Source organism: Ctenopharyngodon idella, chromosome 4, assembly GCF_019924925.1.
Source record: "Ctenopharyngodon idella isolate HZGC_01 chromosome 4, HZGC01, whole genome shotgun sequence".
In the NCBI taxonomy this organism is placed as follows: Eukaryota; Metazoa; Chordata; class Actinopteri; order Cypriniformes; family Xenocyprididae; genus Ctenopharyngodon; species Ctenopharyngodon idella.
The window spans coordinates 12,666,050-12,690,247 of record NC_067223.1 but is presented as its reverse complement, the minus strand read 5'-3'; the positions used below and the strand labels follow the sequence as shown (position 1 = coordinate 12,690,247).

General features: G+C 39.1%; 2 protein-coding genes across 18 annotated transcripts in view; one reads left to right on the top strand and one right to left on the bottom strand.

Moving 5' to 3' along the window:
• Positions 1 to 9,988, bottom strand: part of ninj2 (ninjurin 2) — a 28,326-nt gene extending 18,338 nt beyond the window's left edge. Inside the window, exons 1-4 of one of the 6 annotated variants that reach the window (XM_051892446.1) lie at positions 9,839 to 9,975; positions 9,560 to 9,717; positions 7,995 to 8,123; positions 2,885 to 2,986 (exon numbers count right to left, since the gene is read on the bottom strand). In XM_051892446.1, coding sequence (XP_051748406.1) covers positions 2,885 to 2,920 — 36 coding nt within the window. In that variant the 5' untranslated portion in view covers positions 2,921 to 2,986; positions 7,995 to 8,123; positions 9,560 to 9,717; positions 9,839 to 9,975. Of the gene's footprint in view, positions 1 to 2,884; positions 3,175 to 7,994; positions 8,124 to 9,559; positions 9,718 to 9,838 lie in introns of those variants that run through there. The other 5 variants (XM_051892447.1, XM_051892451.1, XM_051892450.1 and 2 more) reach the window with 5 other exon arrangements.
• Positions 9,989 to 10,350: 362 nt separating this feature from the next.
• The window catches only part of wnk1b (WNK lysine deficient protein kinase 1b), an 80,614-nt gene continuing 66,766 nt past the window's right edge, over positions 10,351 to 24,198 (top strand). For all 12 annotated transcript variants that reach the window (XM_051892444.1, XM_051892443.1, XM_051892433.1 and 9 more), the window contains exons 1-2: positions 10,351 to 10,558; positions 11,427 to 12,635. In XM_051892444.1, the coding sequence (XP_051748404.1) occupies positions 11,898 to 12,635 (738 nt within the window). In that variant the 5' untranslated portion in view covers positions 10,351 to 10,558; positions 11,427 to 11,897. The remainder of the gene's footprint in view (positions 10,559 to 11,426; positions 12,636 to 24,198) is intronic.

Below are 24,198 nucleotides of genomic sequence, written 5' to 3'. Positions count from 1 at the left end.
CATAATATACAGTAAATTATTATTCAAAATGATAGGCGATAAAGAATAGCCTCGTAGCACTTTAGTGAAGTGAATAAAATCAGTAATTTCTCCTACTATTTCTGATTGTGACTTTAAGAAGATGTCTTCATCAAGTTAGTGGGCATTCTGTGTTCATCTACACAGAAACTACATAAACATCTGTGTCCAACTGTCACCGTAGTGACCAAACATCCAACAGAGGAGGAGAGTTAAACATTAAACAGTGTTATTATTATAGCAAACAAACCTAATTACCAATAATGCACTTACATAACACATGTTTGGCCTTTAATGTAAACCTCATGACTGCATCACTCTATCTGCCTTTATTTGAAGTTTCAAACTATGTAATAAACTTACAAATTGCAAGTTTGTTTTATTATAATAAAAAAAAATATGGTGCTACAAAATGCACTGTATCTCGTCATTTGACTGCTTTACAGGACCCCTTCATAGATGACAGCATAATTGTAAAAATCTGTTTTTCATCCCACATCTGGAAACACTTATTTCTCCCAGAATTCCACGGTGCATTAGAGTATTAGCTATTATTGGTACTGCAACAGCAGCAGTGCATCATGGGACATGATCCAGGCCTGCAGGCCAGACAGATCTATGCGTTGCTTGGATTTCCACGGAAATTCAATATGAATTCAACACGCAGTCAACTCCCAGTCACGAAGAAAGTGAAAAGGCAGGGGAAAATGACATGAAGTTGAAGGAAATGCATTCAACACGTGGCTGTGTTGCTTTCAAATGTGTCTCACTAGTGTGAGAGATGCCAGATCAGGTGCTACTGCCCACTATAGAGCCTGGTCGAAGTGGCGCCAATGTGCCATCAGGTCAAAGAGTAGTAGCCAATTCCCAGAAATGCCAGTCATCATGCTGTACTTCACAAAAACACTCCAAATGTTTCAGCAGAGAATACAAGAAAAGACTGGAGAGAATTAGATGTAAATTGCACTGCCAAATAAAAACAGCTTAGACATGAACAAATTATTTAAAGTTAGGCCTAAACGTCAAAAGATCCCTAGAGTAATATCTGTAATGCACTTATCCAAGTTCAAATGACATGGATTTTACATCCGATGAACCCCCATAGTCGTTATTATAATCAGCGCATTATCTGGCAATCATTTTCACAGATTTCATCATGCTCTGTAATATCATATAGTACTCTAACTGCCCTGCCTGCGAGCACTGTGTAATCCAGAGGAAATGGGATCCCAAGCTCACTGTCAGGACACTGGATTAGTTTGGAGACGCCGCCAATCCCGCGCTTCTTGGACACATGGTGTGTCGTGCTGCTGTAAGTGACCGGACTGAGACCTTAGTTTCATAACTAAATTGTCTCTTTGCTGCTCTGGCCATGGGCAAGTGTTACTAAATATAATAATATAATGTTGTTATAAAATTAACAAGACAGCAGATATGACATTTGGACATTTACTGGTACATTTTTGGCAGATGGATGTGAGGCAAGGATAGTCCTATGACAGACAAATCCTGCAGGAATTTGTCCCTAGGAAGTGGAATTTAATATATGCCACTAATAATAGCATGTCTGAAAAGGTCATTGAATAAAACCTTAAAGGGAAAGTTCACTATAAAATGTTTTTTTTTTTTTCTACAGAATGCAAAATATACCGTTTTTTAAGAAATTAATACTTTTATTCAGCAAGGATGCATTAAACTGATCAAAAGTAACAGTAAAGACATGTTACAAAAGATTTTTATTTTAAATAGACACTGTTCTTTTGAACTTGTTACTTCTCAAAGAATCCTGAAAAACATTGTATCACAAAAATATTAAGCAGCACTACAGTTTTCAACACTAATAATAGTAAGAAATGTTTCTTGAGCAGCAAAAATCAGCATATTAGAATAATTTCTGAAGGATCATGTGACACTGAAGACTGGAGTAATGATGCTGAAAATTCAGCTTTGCCATCACAGGAATAAATTACATTTCAAAATATATTAACATAGAAAGCGGTTATTTGAAATTGTAAAAATATTTCACAATATCAGTTTTTACTGTATTTTTGAATAAATGCAGCCTTGGTGAGGATAAGAGTGCTCTTTCAAAAACATAAAAAAAAACTTACTGACTGCAAACTTTTGAATGGTAGCGTATTTTGAAGAATTCGAAACTAATGACAATAATTGTATGGACCAAAAAAAAAAAAGACATTTAAGACTTTTTTTTCCCCCCAAAATATCTTCTTTTGTCTTCCACAGAAGAAAGAAAGTCATACAGGGTTGGGAACGACATGATTGTGAATAAATGATGACAAATTTTTCATTTTTAGGTGAACTTTCCCTTTAAGAAAGAAAAAGATTTTATTCCTAAATTAAAGTTATGGTGGTCTAGAACTTTTTTTAAACCTAAAAAAAAATCAGAATTGCCTATTTCTGTCATCTGAGATTATGAGCCATCTAAAAATATCATGATGCCAGAATTGCACTTTAACAGACTTATTTTTTTACTGGACATATATACAGTTTCCAGCTTTCCGAGTGTTGTAATTCTCTCCCTGGGAAGCCTTGGTTGTCACAGGTTTGTGACAATCCTCCTGACCCCAGTAATAGTTTGGTAAGTGCATGTTTTGTTGATCTTCAGGTACATTAAATGTTGAGTCTGTCTTTGCAGTCCATCACTAATTGATATTTGATGCATTCTTTGAGTGATGCTCAGCTTCAGAAGAGAGAGAACTACATGATCACCTTCTTCTAAATACACAGAACATTCTGCACCCCGACGTGAGGACGGAGAAGGACAGAGAGCAGAAGAAAGAAAATAAGGAATGTCATGTCGCAGACCCCAAAGAAATACCAATGGCTTCTAGACGTCTCATCATACCTGTGGCCGATCTGTACGTCCTCTTGCTGCTGACATGGTGAGTCTCAGATGACTGTCGTTGACCTGCACGGCTGAATCACAGTCGAGATATGGCCGGAGCTCCTCAGGAAGGGAAAGAGGGAAAGTTGGCAAAAGCTTTTGAAGAAAATCATGGCACACAGCAAGGACAGCCGTCCAGACAAACAAGTGTGTTATTCATTTTTTTCACTCCAACCCACTGGTCACAACAAAACTGAGCATTCCTTTGTAAACAGAAAACCAGTCAAATACTGTATGTCCAATATAATCACAGTGTGCAGAGAGAAGAAAGACGAGATTTTTCTGTTTCTTGTTCAAGTGCCCAGTCAGTGTTATTAGATTCAAATTCCCCCATCAAATCAAAGGCTACATTCAGAGCTCATTCGCACAAAATGCAACATTTTGATATTTTTATAAATGCGTGGCCAATATGTGGTCAGTGTTTTAATATAAAGCACACAAAAAGACTGAATTGGGAACATTGGTAAACAGTAATAACTTCACTGATGTGTTTTCAGAGTTAAAATACTTTCTCCTATCCTAGTTTAAGGAAGTCATTTATACTGTAGTTTGATTTTCCTAAAAAAGTGTAAACACTGGCTATTTCAATATTGCTCTATTTGTTTAAGCAGCCCGACATGTCAACTTCTGGCTCAACCAACTGCATGAGTTTGGAGTAGAACTACCTGTTTGGCTGGACAATGAAATGACAGTTTTCAGGAAATAAGCTGGAAACAGCTTTTTGTTACAATTAGTTGAACAGAAATTAGTCACTTCCCCTTTAAAGGGGTAGTTTACTTACTCATCATACTTCAATCCAAACCTGTATGACTTTCTTTTTCATACAACCACAATGAAAGTCTTCAAAAAGACACAAAACACCATAAAAATATTTAAAAAAAATATTACAAAAAAGTCCATATGATTTGTGTGCTGTGTTGTTATACAAGTCTTCTAAAGCCATCTACTTCTAAAGGAATCACTGAGTAACTGAGTTGGATCAGACTAATTTCTAAATCATTCACACTGTTTTTGTAAACTGAATCAAGTGATTCACTGAAAAGATCAGATTCAAAAGAATGATTTGTACATGAATTAGACATTGGACCAGTTGAACATGAATTGGATCAGTCGAATTTCTAAATGAATCATTACAAAAGTTTTTGCAATTCAATGAAAAGACCTGTTTTTTTTTAATGATTCATTTATTATTTGGACATTGTTATTTCTCTCATGGCTTTTCTGAATCTAATATTATGGTAGCTTGTTTCCGCCACTGAATAAAAAATAAAAAAGATAATTGCGACTTTTATCTTACAATTCTGACTTTTTTTTCCTCACAACTGCGAGTTTACATCTCGCAATTCTGACTTCATTTCTCAGAATTGCAAGATATAAACTCACAATTGTGAGAAATAAAGTCAGACTTGCGAATTAGCGAATCCTAACATTATAACTCGCAATTCTGACTTTATAACTCGCAAATTGTGTTTATATCTCAAAATTCTGACTTTTCTGACTTCTTTGCGAGTTATAAAGAATTGTGAGTTTATATCTCGCAATTCTGACTTTATAACACGCAATTGCGACTTTTTAACTCACAATTGTGACTTTATAACTCACAATTGCTACTTTATAACTCGCAATTGTAAGTTTATATCTCGCAATTCTGACTTTATAACTCATAAAAAAGTCAGAATTGTGAGATGTAAACTCGCAATTGTGAGAAAAAAATGTCAGAATTGCGAGATAAAAAGTCGCAATTAACTTTTTTATTTTTTATTCAGTGGCGGAAACAAGATTCCATATATTATGACCACCGATGTCGTAATGCAGCAGACATTTAGGTGTAGCCACATATTGTGTGAATAAACTAATACAATATTATGCATATTGCATTTCAAGCCATATCATACTCAAACCAGCACACCACAGCAGTTTGTTACACATTATTCAATGGCAGCTGTGTGGTGTTACGAGACACTTTCTTCTGACAATGTGGCCTTGGGATGCTCCCACATATTAGATAACAGCAAGCATTTGGATAAAGCGTGTCCGGTATTAAACCATGAAATGGATATTTTCATCCAAGACGACAGTGACCTGCTTGTTTTCTTGTTAGCAATTATCCGAGCGAGGCACATAACGTCCCATTATGCAGTCACAATAGTGATTTGACTCACAAAGTCACAAGGAAGAATAATAATTGCTGTAATTACAGACACAGAGAGGATCAGCTAAAGGCATCAAACGAAGCAGATACTTCTAAAAGGTAAAGAGCTGAAGAGCAGCCTCCGTTAAGGGTGAGAGTTGACAGAGAGTCCTTTCAACTGCAGCACCCCGATGCAGGTATGTTAAACATGCCGTGTTTGCTAAGGGTTCTGGCCTCACTAAGAAAAAACAAGAGCGAGGAGAAGCCGAAGAGAGAGAATGACTCGTGAGAAGGTGATAGATTGATGTTGAGACATTTTTGCCCTCCAAATTGAAGGTTCACTCAACAGTGCCATCGTCCAGAGCTTCAGCTGTGAAGAACTAAACAGTGGCCTGTTCGCTCCCACAGTGACAGCTCGTGTTGGTCACTCACTCGTTACTCTTCTAAAATACACAATGAGGCATTAGCAACTATAGACACTGACACAGTCCATGGGCTGAGTGCCATTGCAGCTGCAATAGTGGTGGACACGTGGCATTTGTGGTCCTTTGTGCTCCGCTAGTGCCCAAAACATGTCTGCATGTAACCTCAAACACTGAGCCAGAGAAGATGACCACATTGAGACCTAAAATAGACTGAATTAAAATTAACTTCTGGTCCAAGTGGTCAATGCACTGTGTGTGAGCTAATGTGCTGTGCATACATTATACAGTACTGTTAAAAAGTTTGGAGTTGGTAAGATATTTTAATGCTTTTGAAAGAAGGCTCTTGTGCTGCACCAAGGCTGCATTTATTTGTTCAAAAATATGTAATATTATGAAATATTATTGCAATTTAAAAGTGTTTTCTATTTTAAAGTGGTGGTTGATTATGATTTCACTTTTTAACTTTAGTTAGTGTGTAATGTTGCTGTTTGAGCATAAACAACATCTGCAAAGTTACGACGCTCAAAGTTCAATGTAAAGGGAGATATTTTCTTTTACAGAAATCGCTTTTTAAGGACTACAACAAATGGCTGGTAGGGACTACAATGAGCTTCTTCCTGGGTTGGTGACATCACTAACCCTAAAATTTACATAAACCCTGCCCCCGAGAACACGCAACAAAGGGAGTGAGGCCATGTTGGGCTGCTTTATTGAACAATGTAAGGTTGAACACCGTTACTGACAATCGTCATTTTGGCTGCGTGAGATTCTCCAGCTTTGTTGTTGTTGAGCAACCAAAGCGAGAGCTGTTAAAGCTCCATCCTCTTTTGGAAAGGGGGCCGGGAGCAGCGGCTCATTTGCATTTAAAGAGACACACACACAAAAAAGTATGTTTTTGCTCACATTCAAATAGGGGCAAATTTGACAAGCTATAATAAATGATCTGTGGGGTATTTTGAGCTGAAACTTCACAGACACATGGTGGGGACACCAGAGACTTAAACTACATCTTGTGAAAGGGTTATTATAAGTCCCCTTTAATATATTTTAAAATGTTATTTATTCCCTTGATGGCAAAGCTGAATTTTCAGCATCATTACTCCAGTCTTCAGTATCACATGATCCTTCAGAAATCATTCTAATGCTGATTTGGTGATAGTGTACACTAATGAAAAAACACTTTAAAAGCTTCAGCAGAGACATAACTCTTCTGAGAAGTATTGTTAACAGTGTGATGACCAAATTCAGGACATTTCCCACAAATAGCTTTAAGTGAGTTTTTTTTTTTTCTACACAGTATGTAAAAACAATAGGCACCTCCCATCTGCTGAACTCTGTACATTGTGTACCCTTCACTCTATACCATCAAACAGGACTTGCTTTAGCAGTAGGAAGAAAAACACAGATTTCTGCCAAACTATCTGTCATCACCTCACTCTGATACCTATAGAGTGTTCTAAAGTGGAATGTGGCCACTTGTGCTGAGCTTTATGTCAGATTCCCATGGCCATTTGTCTTATGACCAAGTTATACAATGCATACAGTATTATTAAGATTACTGAAAAAACATATCTGAATAGCATTTAGATTTTTTTTTTTCTGAGCTCAGTTAAAAAGAGCATTTTTGCACACAATATGAACAGTTGAAAAAAAATATGGGCTATTTTTACTTCAGTTTGCACAATCTGAAATATTTCCTGGTACATGAGTTGGTCTGCATATTTTCTAATTTATATGTCACCTGACTTTTCATACAAGTGTGCTGAAAAATTAGCATGTACAAACATCCAGTGTCTCTTTACAATGGAATGTCAAACTTTCCAGCAAGCATTTGACATGGTGACTGTAAGATAACCCTGCTTACACTCATTTAGATTATGCATTGTTTCAGAGTAAACATTTACCTTCCGGAGTGTTGCAGTAATCTTAAAGACCAGTCTAAACACAATACCCCAGTAATGCACAGTGAGAGCACCCTGCATAATGTAAAAAAATATACAAATTTTTTTTTTTTACATCCGTTGCATTTGATTATCATAATGAATAATCAAATTGGGTGCTAAGAATTGCCTGTTTTTCTCATTCACTCATTACCACCACCAAGTGGATAAACTGATGTACTGAAACTACATGACATGCAGCACAACATATGTATATATCCTCTTACTCAGTTCTTACTTTTGTTATTCCCCCAATCCATTTAGAGAAATCTTCAAACTCATTTAAATCTACAAAGAAAGATAATGCACATTTAACACATTTTGTTTGCACTAATTAATTAGTCAAATAATGAAAGGTTTGTTGATGTATGTTAATGCAGTCTTCTTTGATATTCGTACCAGTGTTAAATTTCCACATGCTCTCAGTTGACCTGTATGTCAACAGAACTCAATCATTGCCTTCAAATGGGCAGGGGAACAAAGTGTACCCATCCCAGTCAATGCATCCAGAACAAACAACCTCTCGTGGAGCAATCAAAGACGCATACTGTGATCTCGACACCTTACTGTCTTACTTGATTATGCAAATCCTGCGCATGCTTGTGTTGCCTCGGTGGACCCCACAGGTGGTTTTATGTGGCAGTATGGCCTCCATAGAGAATCTGTGATGTTAGCAAAGATCCTACTCAACTCATGTGTGCCATCTGGAATGCAAAAAAGAAAAACAAATGTTGTAAGGGGCTTCACATAAATAGTCTCTGAGAAAACAGTGTCAGGACCTCACATGTATAGAGAGGACAAAAAAATACATTTGAAAACAGTAATGTTTCCTGTATTTTAATTTACACTTTAATTTAACTACTTGTATTTGCCATTTCCTACACTAGTATTAATATTGTATTTAAAGGGGTGGTTGATTATGCTTTTACTTTTTAACTTTAGTTAGCATGTAATGTTGCTGTTTGAGCATAAACAACATCTGCAAAGTTACAAAGCTAAAGTTCAATGCAAAGGGAGATATTTTCTTTTAAACAATTCGCTGTTTAAGGATGGGTGGTAGGGACTACAACAAGCTTCTTCCCGGGTTGGTGACATCACAAACCCCAAAATTTACATAAACCCTGCCCCCGGAAACACACAACAAAGGCCATGTTGGGCTGCTTTAGAGAAGAGGAAGAGTTGTTGTAGTAGAGTTTTGTTGCCTTGCTGTCATTTTACACCGGACTGCTTCACAAACGAGGGTCAATTCAACGCTGGATTTGCACAAAAGATTAACATGACGGCACATGCTAGTGGATGAGTTGAATCAACTCCACAGCAACTACATAAATTTATCCACTAACCATTCAGAAACGTCCAGTTTCATTCTAAAAGTTGTAACTTCTTCCTGAGTCTGTCCATCAGTGTCCGACTCTGGTTTGAACAATATAAGGCTGAACTCCGTTACTGACATTAGTCATTTTGGCTGCGTGAGATTCTCCAGCTTTGTTGTTGTTGAGCAAATGAAGCATGAGCTGTTAAAGCCCCGCCCTCTTTTAGAAAGCAGGCTGGGAGCAGCAGCTCATTTGCATTTAAAGGGACAAAACGGCGTGTTTTTGCTCAAGCTATAATAAATGATCTGTGGGATATTTTGAGCTGAAACTTCACAGAAACATGCATTCACAGACACATTTGCAAAAGGGGCATTATAGGTCCCCTTTAAACATAAAACTGAATGTGTGATATTTTGCAAAATATATATATATATAAAATATAACACAAACTGAGGAGATGCTGAATATGTGCATGCAAAATTCATAATTTAATTGTAGCAACATGACCACAGAAACATTGCTTACCATATGCTTCCTTATTTTTTTCTTTTTAAGCATTGAGCACTTACAGTAAATATGTTATTTTGGTCTTTGCTTATATTTTTGACACTTACTTATAATTTTCTAGTATCTTTTAAAAGATCTGCATGCACCTTTTCTGAAGAACTGTTAAGTTTTGTTTATTTAATATCCATCATCTGTGATAAATTAGAAGGAAAACCTTTCATTTTTGCTGCATGGAACTTGCTGGAATTTGAAAACTCTTTTCATTTATACAGTAAAGTCACATGTGCTAGAAGTTTAGGTTTAATGGCCTGATTACTCACGGATCCACCTTTAATTAGTAGCATGGCAGGAGAGACAGAATTCCTTCCCAGGGCAAGTGAGATATATTGGCATCTGTGCTGTGGTCCAACTTCAAGCAAGCTCTTAATAAGCACTTAGATAAGAGAGTGTGCAACTGGCATGCATTACAGAGCACCGCCTGTCCAAAAACACTTTCACCATGTTAGATCAGTATGTACTGACATTGAGAATTTTGGGACAAAATAAGAGTTAGCTTAACAAACAATGGTGTACTTGAGGAAAATAGCATTCATTTTTACCTGCTGTTGTACTGAGGAACTGATTTTGCACTGCAATTTCCCATACTTGTAAATAAACTCAGAGAAGAAACAGCGACCTCTTCAGGCCTTTCTAAGACACTGTCGGCTGGTGTTTCTGCTGTCAGTATTCAGTGGGAGGGTAGACAGCAGCAGCCTCGGAGCTAAAACCAACGTGACAGACTGGAGTCCTAATAACACCACCCGAACCAAGAGCAGCAGTTACAGAGAACAACTAATACTGCATATGAAGACTACCAGTTGTCATTTGTCGACTGCTGCATAAGGATAGCGATTCAACCGGCTCGACAGCAGCGAACGCAACCCGCAGTGGATGTTGTTGCATTGTTCACGTGAAAGGAAGAAAATCGGTGGTTTGCAGCGGATCCGCGTGCAGTCTACCGGAACCGGACTCTGTTTGTGATTTGTCATCATGTTTTATCACGGGATACATCGTTACGCTGGATACCGATTTTATTAGAATCATTGCATCGCGTTGGATTCAACAGCCCCGTGTTGAACTTGGCCTGTAGAGCAAACAGCACGATGAACGCGTAGCTGTGCCTAAATCTATGGAATTTATATTTTCTGACCATTCGGTTTCATAGCCTTTTTGTCTTTATTGTAACTATTTGGCTATTACCGCTCTTAAATTATTCGCTCGGCCAACTGCAGCTGTTGCTTTGTCTACATCAGATGGGAATGGATATGACGATACGAAAGGTAATCGCTGGCCAGCCTCCTATTTTTTCATTGCAGCAGAAATTTTATATACCTGGTTATAAACCTAAGCTTGTTAATTATGAACTGACAGGCATCCCGTATTAAAACCCCCCTGTATATTATAGGCTGTTATGTTATCGTATTTTATGCTCGTTTCCTGTTCGATAAACGCTATTAAACGCTCGCGGCATTATTTTATGAGCGAGCTCGAGACCTGAAGAACCAACGGTCGCTGTTACTTGACAACTTTTAAAAGCCGTATTTTAAACAAGTTTTAATAATTTACATGTACCACAAATGTTAAATACACCAGAATTTGTTTGAGTTTTGTGCTCGTCTTTGCTGGAGAATTACAAAAATCCCCCAAATCTCAGCTGGCCACCCAACGTAACCAGGGCGACCCGTCTCGAGACCCCCGCGTGCGCAGTAGACGTGTTAATCTACCGTCACATGGTTTTGTTTTGTTGATATTTTGAGGCACAACATTTTATTATTTTTTTTTATATATACATGTACGATTAAAACTAAAACCTGTCTGACTCGGTATCGAGAATAAGGCCGAGTTAGAGAAACACCAAGACCGAAAAAATAATCTGCGTCAAATAAGTAACTTACGTTTGCATTTAATGTCATATTTTGTAGCTGCTTTAAACGTTATACGTAAAGTTTAGTAAAAAGGTGTCTTTAGTTGCTAATATTTACTATTTCTAAGTTTATTTGTTCTTTAAATTATCATTTGATTTATGTGTCAGTCTTCAATGATGCTATAATTTTAAAATGTTTATTAGATTGGAGAATAGCTTTTAATGCGTTTAAACCAGTAAAACAAATTTTGATGTGTAATTTGTTCTTTGTATGTCTCTTGCAGTAAATCTGGACCTGGTTTTTGGTTTTGAAGCCAGGTTTCCTGCAATTTGAAGGTCTGAAGAACATCAAGGCTCTTGCCCTTTTCCCTCTTGCGGTCCCTTATGCTCAATGACGGCTGTCTCTGGGTCACTGCAGGATGGATGAAGTTGATTTGACAGTTTTTGTCTGTCACCATCAGTGCTTGCCTCTCAGTGACTGTGTCTTGTTCTTTTACGTTTATAAAAGAACACCTCCTCTCTTGGGCTCTGGCCCCTTACACTGTAAGAGTAACTGTTAGTAAGGAATACCCCACGGAGGGGGACTTCCTGCAAACTCTGTGGTTCACGTGAGATTTTTTTTTTCTTTTTGTGCCACAGAAAGTCAAAGCAGGAACAGGAAATTTTTGCAAAAGGTCAAGGTTTACATTTGAGTTTTTTCATAATAATTTATTTATACATTTAAGAATTTTTTTTTTTTTTTTTTTTCTGGAGAGATGTCTTCAGAAAATCCTAACAAGGTGGTGACCTTCTTGGCCCCTCCACCTCCAAAAAATGTGAACGGCTCCGGTTCGGACTCACTGGTGGGTGAGAAGCTAGACACGGAGGTCAGAAAGCGACGCCACACCATGGATAAAGATCTGAAGACGGCTGAGCACAGATTTTTTAGGCGTAGCGTCATCTGTGACTCTAATGCCACAGCCCTCGACTTGCCCAGCAAAGCCTGCATCCTCACCTCGCCTCCAGACTGCGAGCAGTTTGTTGTGCCTGTGGTGCTGGGTTTGGCCCCTGATGTAACCATTAACACCCAATCGGGTGTTTCGGGGGCAGTAGTGGAAGAACATGCAGAGGACGGAAGAGGTGCTGGGGTTGATGGGATTGTGGAGGCACAGAGCCCATCTGTGCAGGATGTGTGTGCGAGGCAGGCCGAGGCCCTTGGGACGGTGGAGATAGAGCCCAGCGACGTGGGTGATAAGGAGCAGGAGAGCGGAGTAGCAGACAAACGTGAGGAGGAAGAGAAAGGGGTGGCGAAGGCCCGTGCTGAAGCTGAGCAGAGGGAAGCTGAGAAAAAGGTTCAGGACGACATCGAAGAAGTGGAGACCAAAGCTGTGGGAACCTCACCCGATGGCCGTTTCCTCAAATTTGATATCGAGATTGGACGTGGCTCGTTCAAAACTGTCTACAAGGGCTTGGACACAGAGACAACGGTGGAGGTTGCGTGGTGTGAACTTCAGGTAACAAACTATCCACCTATGTTCAGCCTTTATGTTGTTTGATGTGAACTTTATTTATTTTCTTTTGTGGTTTGCCAAAGGCTTAAAAGTGCTTTTGTGAAAGATCACTCAAGAGTGAAAGATCTGAGTGCCAAACTTACAACAGGAAATCATGTTGGTGTAACTTGTTTGTGCAGTTTTGTGGTCATGGTTCTTATAGTGCCCTTACAGGATGTGGGTGAAGGAAAAACTTTGGTAAAGTTGCAGGTTAGGCCCAAAACATACTGTATCCTATGACACGAGGTCTTTTTGTACATGCTTAATGAATGTTCTTAGTGCTTAAATGTCTGTTTTGTTGTTATTCAGATAGACATAACCGACTGGCTCAGCAAAGTTCTCTTCAAACTCCATCATGACAGTAGTTGACTTGAAAAAGACTCTTTTTAATTCTTAGAAGTCCTGTAGTCCCTTGAAGCAATGCTGAGAATGTAAAGCATGCTTGTGTTGCATTATAAATTCCTTTGATAAAGTCAAGCATGGAAATGTAGAAGTGTTTGCATTCACATTTTTTCTTGAATGTAGATGCTAGCTTGATTTCATATTATTCATTGTTGTATTCCAAAATATGTCAAACTGCAAATTTATAATGAATTGGCCCTTTGCCGGGAGTTTGATTGACAAGCAAATAACCAATCATAATGCTGAATCCGCCATTTGGTCCGACAAAGCAGTCAGGAGTTAGAAAATTAACCTCGGTGGACTTGAACTTGAAAAATGGTGTGTACTGACATCTTTCCGCATTTGAAAAAACATTCCTTCTCATGTTCATTCATGTTTATTGGATGCTATAAATTAACTAGTAGGAAGAGATGATCGGTTCACGAGCTGCTTGAGCTGAGGCGCTTGTCGGACAAAGCAACGGTAACTAAGGGGGACGGGTCTTTGCGAAGGGTCAGTTGCATCTACGTGTTGCATTTTCAGCACTGCCACCAGGGGCACTATAGAATTTACGCAGTGAACCACTCAATATTCACGCAATATTTAAAGGCCCCCTATATAATATATTAACATAACTATTATATTTCTTAGGGGAAACTCTTCCAATATAACAATTACTACAGTAACTGCATAATTATATAAACACATTGGCAGATGTAAACATGTTACATTGTAGCCTACATGTTACATTGTAAACAGACTGTGCGGTCACAATTAGGAATATGGGACTACTGATATAAACTTATTGTTTTTTATATGTACAATAAGCAGCAATAAAAAAAATAAAAAAGTGGAGATGAGGTTAGAAAGCATGAAGCTTGTGGTGTCAGAATGCCAGTCTCGGCAGATGAAATAAACAGTAAATAAATTGCTTTCGAATGATTCGTTACAAAAGTGCGCAAACATGCTAATTTCAAAAGCTTGAACGCACGTTTGATGCGTTAGAATAGACGTTTTGCGCACATTTGAACTACTTTTTTTCCTTTTAATGGCAGTTGCAACATCCATTTGAAGGTGCATACTGCCACCTACTGCACGACAACCTGCGTAAAATAAAGGATCAGGCTTAAGATAGCCGATACCGATAGGTTAAAAATGTTTAATTGGCTCTGATACTGATCCTTGAGATCGGCTCGGGACATCCCTAGTTGTAATATTAATACAAATATTTTTTTAAATTATATTAATAATTATATAATAATTATTTAGATAATTTTAAGTCATCCTGTTGCCCCCTTGTTAAAAACCACAGTGTTAGCATCTTTTTTTATTGACTACTGTCATGGCGGAGCAACACTATTGCTGAGCAAGTTAGCTAACGACAATCTGATTTATTGGCATAGACACCTTGAACACTGAGATTTGTTACTTCCAAACGCTAGATCTCAAGTTAAGTATGTTCAACCAGTCAGTGTGTTGGTCAAATGCTCACATCTGTGTTCAAATCTATATTTGCATTGATTATCCTGTTACTCTCTTGACAGAGCTATTTTGGTGTCAAACCAGAGTTGAGTTACATTAGGCCAGAGTTGCTTTTTTTAATAACACCTTGACATCTAAATATGAAACATCAGGTCTTTGAAACTCAGTTGTATCTCATTACATACAAGCTCGAGTGTTTCCTCTGAATATCACAAGACCTTCTCTGTTTGTCCTGGTATCTGGTTTCTACTCAGTATGGTCCTTTCGTGGAGCAAGTATAACAGCACACAGATAAAGATGGATTGTTGTTAGTTGCCTGGTGAAGATCCTTCCGCGCAAACTGAACAGTTAAACACACCGGTCAGACTGATATTTTAGGCTGTATTAGTGCTAATTCTAATTCTTAAGCGCTCAGATTTAAACCGTTACATGTCAAAGCATATACGGATGAAAGTGTGTGAAATATGCTGTGCGGTGGGGTGGAAGACTGTGGAATGTAGGAGCGGATGGTGCCAATGACGTCATGTCGACACTGCCGGGATGAGGGGATTGAGCCGATGTGCCTTGGTGAAAGCAAAGTAGCATTATGAGGTGTGGACACTTGCTAAAAGGGGGGATGTGCACTGTGTTTATAGATGGATCAAGGCCTTTAGAACAACTCTAAGTAATTAAAGGGTCAGAGGACTTGCAGGAGCAGAGGTCTGGCCACTGGAAACCCCCAGGTTGCTTTGACAAAGGGAGGGTGAAGGAAGACAAGCAAGGAGAAGAGGGGGTGAGCAATGCAAGGACATTAGGGAGGGTTGCTTTTTGTCCGCCCCCGCTCTCTCTTTCGCTTTCTTTCCTTCATTTTCAGGACGATTTTGTAGTTGTAAAATATTTGAAGTCTTACTGGACATCAGTAAAAGAGACTTTTCCGGGATGTAGAATAAGAAAGAAGATTATCTTGTCAGCTTTGTTAATGGGCCATCTAAACTGCATTCCCCCCCAAAGCTGATTCATTTGCAGAGCAAATTTTTTTTCCTCCCATTTGGGATCACTTGGGAATCCGTTTCTTTCCATGGATTGACTCAAACGTTTCCTCCAATTTGTCTGAAGTTCTAATGTTCTCCAGTTCTTCCATTAAGATACAATTATTACATATTTAGTAGTAATTTAGTTACACTATTGTGGTATCAGTTGTTTGAATAGTGGCTTTGGTTACCCAGCATGCATCAGTAAATCCCTATCACTCTGAATATTTTTATTGGATTAAAAATGGGATGATGTGTTTCTCTTGTCCTCATAGGCTTGGTATGTGTTGAATCATAGATGAGCTAGTAGGATGACAAAGACCAACATCCCCCAATTCATTCTTCATGGATTCAGGGAGATGTAAGCAAGGGCTCTTTTAATAGGAGCAGAGGCATCCCTTTACACTTTTGTTTTTCTATTCAGCTGAATTGTAATAGTAAAGACATGAAAGGGCGAGCAAGAGCTAAATGTGCTGTGAAGAATTCAGTCCCCCTCGGTCTTTTTCCCATCATTCACATTTATCTCTCTGCCAAATGTTTTCCCAAAATGTCACATGTTAACAGAGTGGAACAAAGCAGGATGCAGTTATAGCATTTTAGATGTGATGGTAATCTACACTTAAAAAGCACCATGTAGTATTACTCATGCTTATTTAACAAACCCCTGACCCTCAGTATTAAACATTGCCATATAACTGTCATGCACAGTTTGTGCTGCAAACATTAATGATACCTCAAATTGTATGCCTGTTGAAGAAAGGTGTGGTGTTATCGAAGCGATTAGGCTTAAGAATTTCACCTGGCAGATGATTAAATTAGTGAAAAAAATCACATAGACTTCTAACTTGGACCAGTAAGGAACCACCCAAAAACCCAGCCATTTACACGGAATGTACCACTCGCATTTTTAGAGGTTCAGGCGCGTAGCACTGAAACCCTATTGTAATTGTTCAAATTTCCAAGGATCAGCATTCTCCCCTAAAAGTGATCGGGCAGACCAAAACGTAAGTCGTAGAGACTTGAAACTTTGTGGGCTGGTTAGTATTAGTCTACAACATCAGCAAGGCTCGCCCTGATCGGCCTGACAGGGGCACTACAGCAGTCAAAAGTATGAAATGGCTCATAATTCCTACGGCGTAGGCGTAGGCTCAAGTTTCTTATATTGTTGGAATCCTTGGCTTGTCGTTCGCTCGTGGTGAAATCTTCGGGTATTTTGGATTTTTTGAAAAATCTGCTTTTGCGAACTAGTCCTTGGTTTTTGACCCGATTGGAACCAAACCAGTGCAGCAAAATTCTCTGGAGTCTGATTGTCAATAGTTATCAAAAAAAGGTTGAAATTCTGATTCATGGTTCCCAAGGGCCACCAAAATGTTCGAAGTGGGAGGAGCCACTTTTACTAAATGGCTATAATTCGTGAACTCAGTGAGATATTTTCACCAAACTCAGCACACCTATGTAAGAGCTCATTCTGTGGTCGTGTGAAAAAGGACACGGAAACTGGTCACTTAGTGGTGCTGTAAGGGGGGGAAAAAAATGGGAAATGGTTATAACTACTTCACCATTAGTCCGATCTACTTGAAATTTGTTATGCAGTGTCTTCATCCGGCAATGACTGTCTATGAGGTCATTGACGCATCTCAAAAAACATGTCCGCCATCGGCCAATTAAGTTTGAAGCAGCTATCAGACAAGGTTAACAGAGGCCGATCACAGCAAAATTCGCTGAACCTCAATTACTGTTTAAAAACCATATATTTCTTATGGAAAATTTTCTGTATTGACTGTAATTGGTCTTTCCATCTATTATCAAGATGGTTACATGCTTGCTAAATAAAACATAATACCTTTTTACGCATGTGCTTGAAGGCCTTGAAAGCACTTGAACCCCGATAATTGCTGCTCGCAGCTATATTGTTCTTTTTGTTTCTTGTTCACTCATCTTCACTTTAGCATTCTGAATCCCAGTCTTTTTTTTTTTTTTTTTTTTTTTGTGAAGATGTGTGTGGTTCTAATGTGATTTTAGTGCCCTAATGGTGTGTAAGCTGGTTTGCATGCACTTCTCCACACATCACACACTCCTTTCTTCATGAGCTTTTCCAGCAGATGTGAGAAATGGAAACCGCTTGCAATTAGTTGTATAAACACATGCTCACACAAGGTCCTATGTCCATATGCTGACTCCCTTCACAAATGTATACTCTGATCCAGATGCAAGTTGTTGACTAGGCTTTTGACCCTAAACTATTTAAAACCATACGGCTGTCGTGCCATCAGCCTTATCGGCATATGCTAACTGTGAGATATCACAGTGCAGGAATTTGTGCGGGAGGTGCCTTAACGCTGAGCCGGTTTAAAAGAGACATGCCCCAGAGAGAGTGTCGTCATCTGTGAATAATGCAGAGGATGTGAGGGGAACAGTTGAGGAAGAAATCCAATCCCATGGATCCCAGCCATAGCCGTTTCCCTTTTCATTGTTGAAATCCATTTTTTTTTTTTCGAAGAAGTGAGAAAGACAAAGACAGGAGCTGCGCTTCCTTCATTTGCAAGCGCTAATCTCCTTCCTCATTTACAGTACTGACCATAACTGTGTTTATCCATTGTGTGTCTTACATGGTCTGGAAGGGAAAAAAGATGTCATCATAAGTGGAAATATACTGAGGGCTTTGCCATTGTGAGATGCTATCTGATTGGCATTGGGTTTCGCTTGCGCTGTGTTTTATCTCGACTTAATGTGAATCTGTCATTTTTTTTTTTTTTGTTCTCCAAGATTTTTTTTTTAGCCTCGACAGTTGCACAATGACAGAAAAGTGTATGCAAAGCAGAAAATATGTGCATATAACACATACTCTGACAGATCTTTCCTTTTAAGAGGCTGTCTTTAGTCGCAGTTTCACTTCTCACTATTCATGATAAATCTATTTCCCGTACTGAGTCTCTGTCAGTTCCCCTCACATCCTCCATGTCATAACTTGACACTGGGTCCATATTTTAAACTTTTGTAGCATTTTTTTCTTTTTACGCTTATAATGTTAGTCCAAGTTTCTCGCACCAAAATGTGCATTCTTTACACTGTTGAATGAATAATGATTATATGTTAATGATTATGACATCAGTACCACTACATTTGACCTGTTTTTGCTGCTTTGTTTCAGCAAATGGTTATTTAAAAGTTAGCATATGCCTACATGGTACTTTGAACTCTTTAAAGCACAGGTCCACTGTAAATACTTCACAAGTAACATAAAGCAGGTTGTACTCCTTCCTAAAGAATGCGCAATTCCATATAGCTGCTGGTCCGTCTACGGAGTTTTTGTTGCCTGCCGAGACTTGTTGGAACCCACTCCTGCAACATTGTGCTCATCTCCTCTTTGAGATCCTGATCTATAACATGTGATAAGGAACACTGTTATTCAAGTGTCAAGACTCTAGCTTATGAGGAAAATCAGGTTTGATCTCTTGCAGTCTTCCTTTATCATCACGGTCTCTCTGTGCCTAGGTAGCATAAGTATGTTAAAGGTCACAATGGGAGGGCAGTAAATTCCTCACGTTTCACTGCTCACCTTGTCCTAACTGCACCTCATTTTACTCAATAAGTCTTTTAAGATTCTGTTTACACACACACACACACACACACACATTCCTTTACCGTTAAGTCTCTCCCTCTATTACCTTCACTGACCCCAATTGTTCTCGTTTGTTGCTAGTTGTGCTTCATCAGTTAGTGCAGACATTTCTAATAGGGTGCTAATCAATTAACTTTTAATCAAATTAAGTACATGATATACTGATTATTAATTAAATACATTGCAAATATTGATTCTGACTGTTTCATAGACTCATAAATTTCATTTATTTTTTAGAAGGACCCAATGACGTAGCAGATCCTAAATTTGGAAGCATGTAAACCTTGTATCCTGTATGACGAGCATCTTAGAGGCTGCTCTTGTAGTGGCTTTTTGCAGAGTGGGCTGGTTGGACCCACAACTCCTCCCAGATTTCAGTGGCTGTTTCGCGTTTGCATTCTCTGGATTCTTGTGGCAGGACGTCAGCTTTAAAAGAGGACAAAAAAACGTAAAGGAGGGGGGCATTCGATTGAAAGCGGACTCTCTCTCTGGTAATGTCTGCCTCACCCAAATAAAAACCAAGCTGAAAGCTCAGAATACTAATCTGGATGCAAGATTTTTTGGCTTTCAAAGAGCTGGTGAATGAAAAATCCTAAAGACCATTTAGCAGTGTTAAGTGTTAAATGCAAATACGTGATATTGAGCTTGCCTAGCATATTTTAAGTACATTTTGGACTTCTTTCTCGTTAATTAAAAGCTCAGACTTATTTAGTGAATAGCCTGATTTCATGTGCAGATCATATCAAAATTTTGTCTGTAAAACTAGAGCAAGCCAAGATATGTGACAGCCTCTGACCTATAACTGAGTTTATTCTTTCATCAGACCAATATGAGTGCATAACATGCTAATTTTCCCAAGAAAGTCTGGAATTTACAGAAACTGCTTTTCCCCTCACTGTCTTCCAAATCTCAGTACAGGTATGTGATCGCGTTCCATTCAATCCGAAGGAATGTGTCTTGTTTAATTGGAGCTGCAGCAGGCTGTTTCTGCTAAATGTCAGGGATATTTTAGCACTGTCACACCTATGTAAATGCAGTGCTAGAGGTGTAGCCTGAGCTTTATCAACGAGAGCTGGTGTTTATTGGGCTGTCAGGGTCTGTTACGTCATTCCGATGCTGTTAAACCCCCTGTTGTGGGTACAAAAGTAGGACGTCCTCTCCTGCCAGAGTTTGACTTAATTTAGGATGCTGAAACAAGCTTAGCTCATCCTGTGCAGTAGTGCACATCATTTTGAAAACCTCTCTGTGACCTTAAACCAGGTCGCAAGAATACTTCTCTGTGCTAAAAAAAAAAAGCATTAGTGTATTCCAGAATTTCAGTTTTCTTCCCCCCGTTTACAGGCTATAAATAACAACACCTCATCTGCCGCTGTCGTTCTACTCCATGGTCAGAACTGGGGCAGACAGTTTTGGGTAATGACGTGGGGCAGAGTTGGCCCGAGGGAATATTTTAGCTCTCACATGAGCTTCAGGAATGAAAACCGAGAACTGTGACTCAATCTCAGTTGTACCCAACTGTCCGTTGACACTCTTGATTTCAGTCATGGTGACCCTGACTGTACACCTAGTCTCAAATGGCATGGTCACAGTTTGTGAATTTTGCACACAGACTTTCACAATCTGGAAAGCTTTAGTCTGATTGGTTGGTTTTACGCAACTTCCAGGAGTTAGGACTTTAGTTATTTTAATAAAGTACCAATTTGATAATGAGCAATTTTAAGGAATAACTAATCACTGAATTTGCCAGGTTGGTGGTATTAAATCTTTGGAGTTTACTTGGTAGCTAAAATTCTAGATATCCACAAGCAAAACTGTATTTTGCTTTGTTTTTGTGCTCGATTACCATATGAAATTGAGAAATCTATGTATTTGCATGAAATTCTGTCGAAATTAGTTAAGATGACTGTCACACATCTCCACTTGATTCTTAGTGAGAACAGATAGTAATTGTTGTTCAGTAAATATGGTTCTTCAGTATTTCACCTGAAATTGATAAAAAAAAAAAAAAAAAATCCACTTCCTTGTAAATCTACTTCCTACTCAGCCCCCAATGACCCTTCAACATTCCTCTCCTTCCAGCAGTTTTTCTGTCTTCTGCCTCTCCTGTGTGGAATGTGACAGTCAGGTGGCTGGTTCCTGCCTTTCTGGACGTTCCCACATAACGGTGACCTGACCGTGACCCTGCATAGGTTAGTGGGTTTAAAGGAGAGACAAGCACCAGTGGCCGCCCGTCTGATTTAATTTATATTGTACACCAAACCACATATGTACATCATTTTACTCTTGGTTTAATTCTAGGTATAAATGTGAAGTTAATAGGATAAGCAGTCTAAAACATTCAGTGCACTTTCAGTCCACCTGCATCTTCATAAATATTGGAATATAGTGCTCAAATGCTCACTCTGCACAGGAAGCAGTTGTGGATAGTCTAAGAAAAATCCCTCCTATTGTCAAAAATAATCTTCTAGGCTCTTGTCCATATGACATCCTCTCTGCTCTCATTGTTGACGGTAAGCCTTTGGAACAGACACAAAGAGACAAAAAGAACGCAAGCTGGATAGTATAAAGAGGAATCCCTGCTCTCGTCCTTGTTGGCTCATCCTCATCGCTGCAAGTTCATCTTCCAGACAGAGCCAGTCAGAATGGCAGTGCCGTGACTCTCCACATGTGATTCCCCCGAGCTGAAGGAATGCAAGCCTGATGCCCTAATCTGGTCCGCTTTGCTCTGGGGCTTGTGATTGCAAGAACAAACTTATTCACTCCACTTTTCAGGCTTAGTGGATTTGAGACAGCCCTGATACAGCCAGATGATCAGTGAACATCCTGAGCACCATAAAGCTTGTTACGTCAGAGACTGAAAGCCCTGTTGCCCTGTTCATTCTTGTCTGTATTTATGCTATACTGCAAGTTTTACTTTAGCTGTGCTACTTTACTTTTACTGTGCTACTTTGAACAACGTCCAGTAATTTGGTCCTCAGCTGACAAAGTATCTTGTTTTGTTTTTTTTTCTTTTCTTTACAGCTCTCTTGCTCGTCTTATGTTCTTGTTTTGCTGCTGTCTGTTCTATCTTTGCATTTGTATCATCAGAAAGGAAAAGGAAGCTTACAGCTTCCTGTGTGTAACCCATCTGATGAGGAAGCTCACTCTGTGCTGTTAATGCTTACAAACACCATGGCTTTTCCCCTAGATGGGTCAGAAATGCTTGCTTCCTTGTTCTGCTTTGCTTTCAAACTTGATGTCCATCCTACAAATTAAATTTCACTTATCTAAAGTGTGGAGAAAAGGACTGACCGAGATTGAGTTGTTGGAGGTCACAATGTTGCACTTGGTTCTTTTTAGACTGCACGATCCTGCTGTATTAGAAGGTGTATGAGCCTCATTCTCTATCGGTAGTTGTCTGAATCACACCATTATGTGTTTGCAAAAATTTGAACTCTGTTTGACATAACCGTCATTGTGCCTCAAATTGCTCATTTTAATAACGCGTCGTATGACTAACATACTTTGAAGAGTGTCATTTCAAATGCAAGTGATGTGTTGCCAGTAGCTTTAGCACATTTAGCCCCTCTCATTCAGCTATGTAGGAACAGCTGTGACCATTGAGAGCATAAAATGTAAAACCGAGAAAACAAGTTGTTGAATGTTGAACAAGTACGTCAGGGTGCTTGTACTGTGCATTGCTGAATTTTTAAAGGGATAGTTCACACAAAAATGAAAATTACCCCATGATTTACTCACCCTCAAGCCATCCTAGGTGTATAAAACTTTATTCTTTCAGACGAACACAATCGGAGATATATTTAAAAATACCCTGGCTCTTCCAGGCTTTATAATGGCAGTGAATAAGTTTTTAAAATTTTTGGCTGAACTAACCCTTTAAGTACGAATGCACTACACTAATGGTGTAGAATAGTACAGAGGTACAGTGTGAAAAATTGGATGCTAATGTTGCTTTTCTCAGTGAAATGCCCAATGAGCCAGCTTCTCAAAACTGCTTACTGTACTCCAGGTATGAAAGTGGGTCACGCCTGTCTCCACACAACTTCCTCCCCACTGTGTTGCAGACACACTGCAGACTGGTTGTGGTCAAGTCAGTGCTGGCAAAAATTGCTTTCTTCTATAAAAGTTACTTGCTCAGTTTCACCAAGTTTTCTTTAAAAAAAAACTATAAGGACTGTATTTGTGGTATTTCAAATATATTCATTCCCCCATTAAAGAGCCAACATTTGCTGGTTATCATAAATGGCCTCCCCCCTTTTGAAACCGTGGCCTGTTAGCATGCTACCACCTGGGTTCAAAACAAATTACAGTAAGCTGTTCTTTTCTTTGTGTGGTATACCTGCATAGTTGAGCAAATGGTGTGTCTTTGTGTAAACAAAGAGAGCAATCAGCCAGAGATATGGCCCCAACTCTTGAGTCTTTTAGCATGGCAAAGCCTTCAGGTGATGCCAAAGGGCAGGATGGTATCAGGAACATATAATGAGCTTTAGCACTCCGTCCTTCTGGTTTCTGTAGACTAAGTGGTGAGTCAGTTTGATAAAACTTTGGAAGACTGGTGGTTGAGATGTGGTTGAGTTGTTCTTTGGAGCCTCTTGAGAAAATTAGACTGATAAAAGGCCTGATTCATCCAGACGACAGACAGGTGTTCGTGAGAGCTGCTTAATCCAGTGACTCACCTACACCTGCCTTGTCTTGGCTTGCACTTCATGACAGGAGAGTTTGTCGCCTCTGAGTGTACGTGAATGCGGTGTAGCGTATTCCGGTCTGCTGGTCGTTTTCTGCATATCAAGATGAATTTAAGCTGTATTACTCACTGACTCTGCTTTGTTTTCTGTTTGTCTGCTCACACTCGTACACCTCCCTGATTGCAGAGAGTGAAAGACAGAGGATGAAGACACTATCAAGACCCAGTGTGTTGGCTAGAATTTGCAGGTTCAGCCCATCTAAAGTAATTATCCGAACAGCATGCTTATCTTAAGTTCTTTGAAGGAGCCATTGGTTATCAGTGTTCCCGTTCAAGGATAAAGAGGGA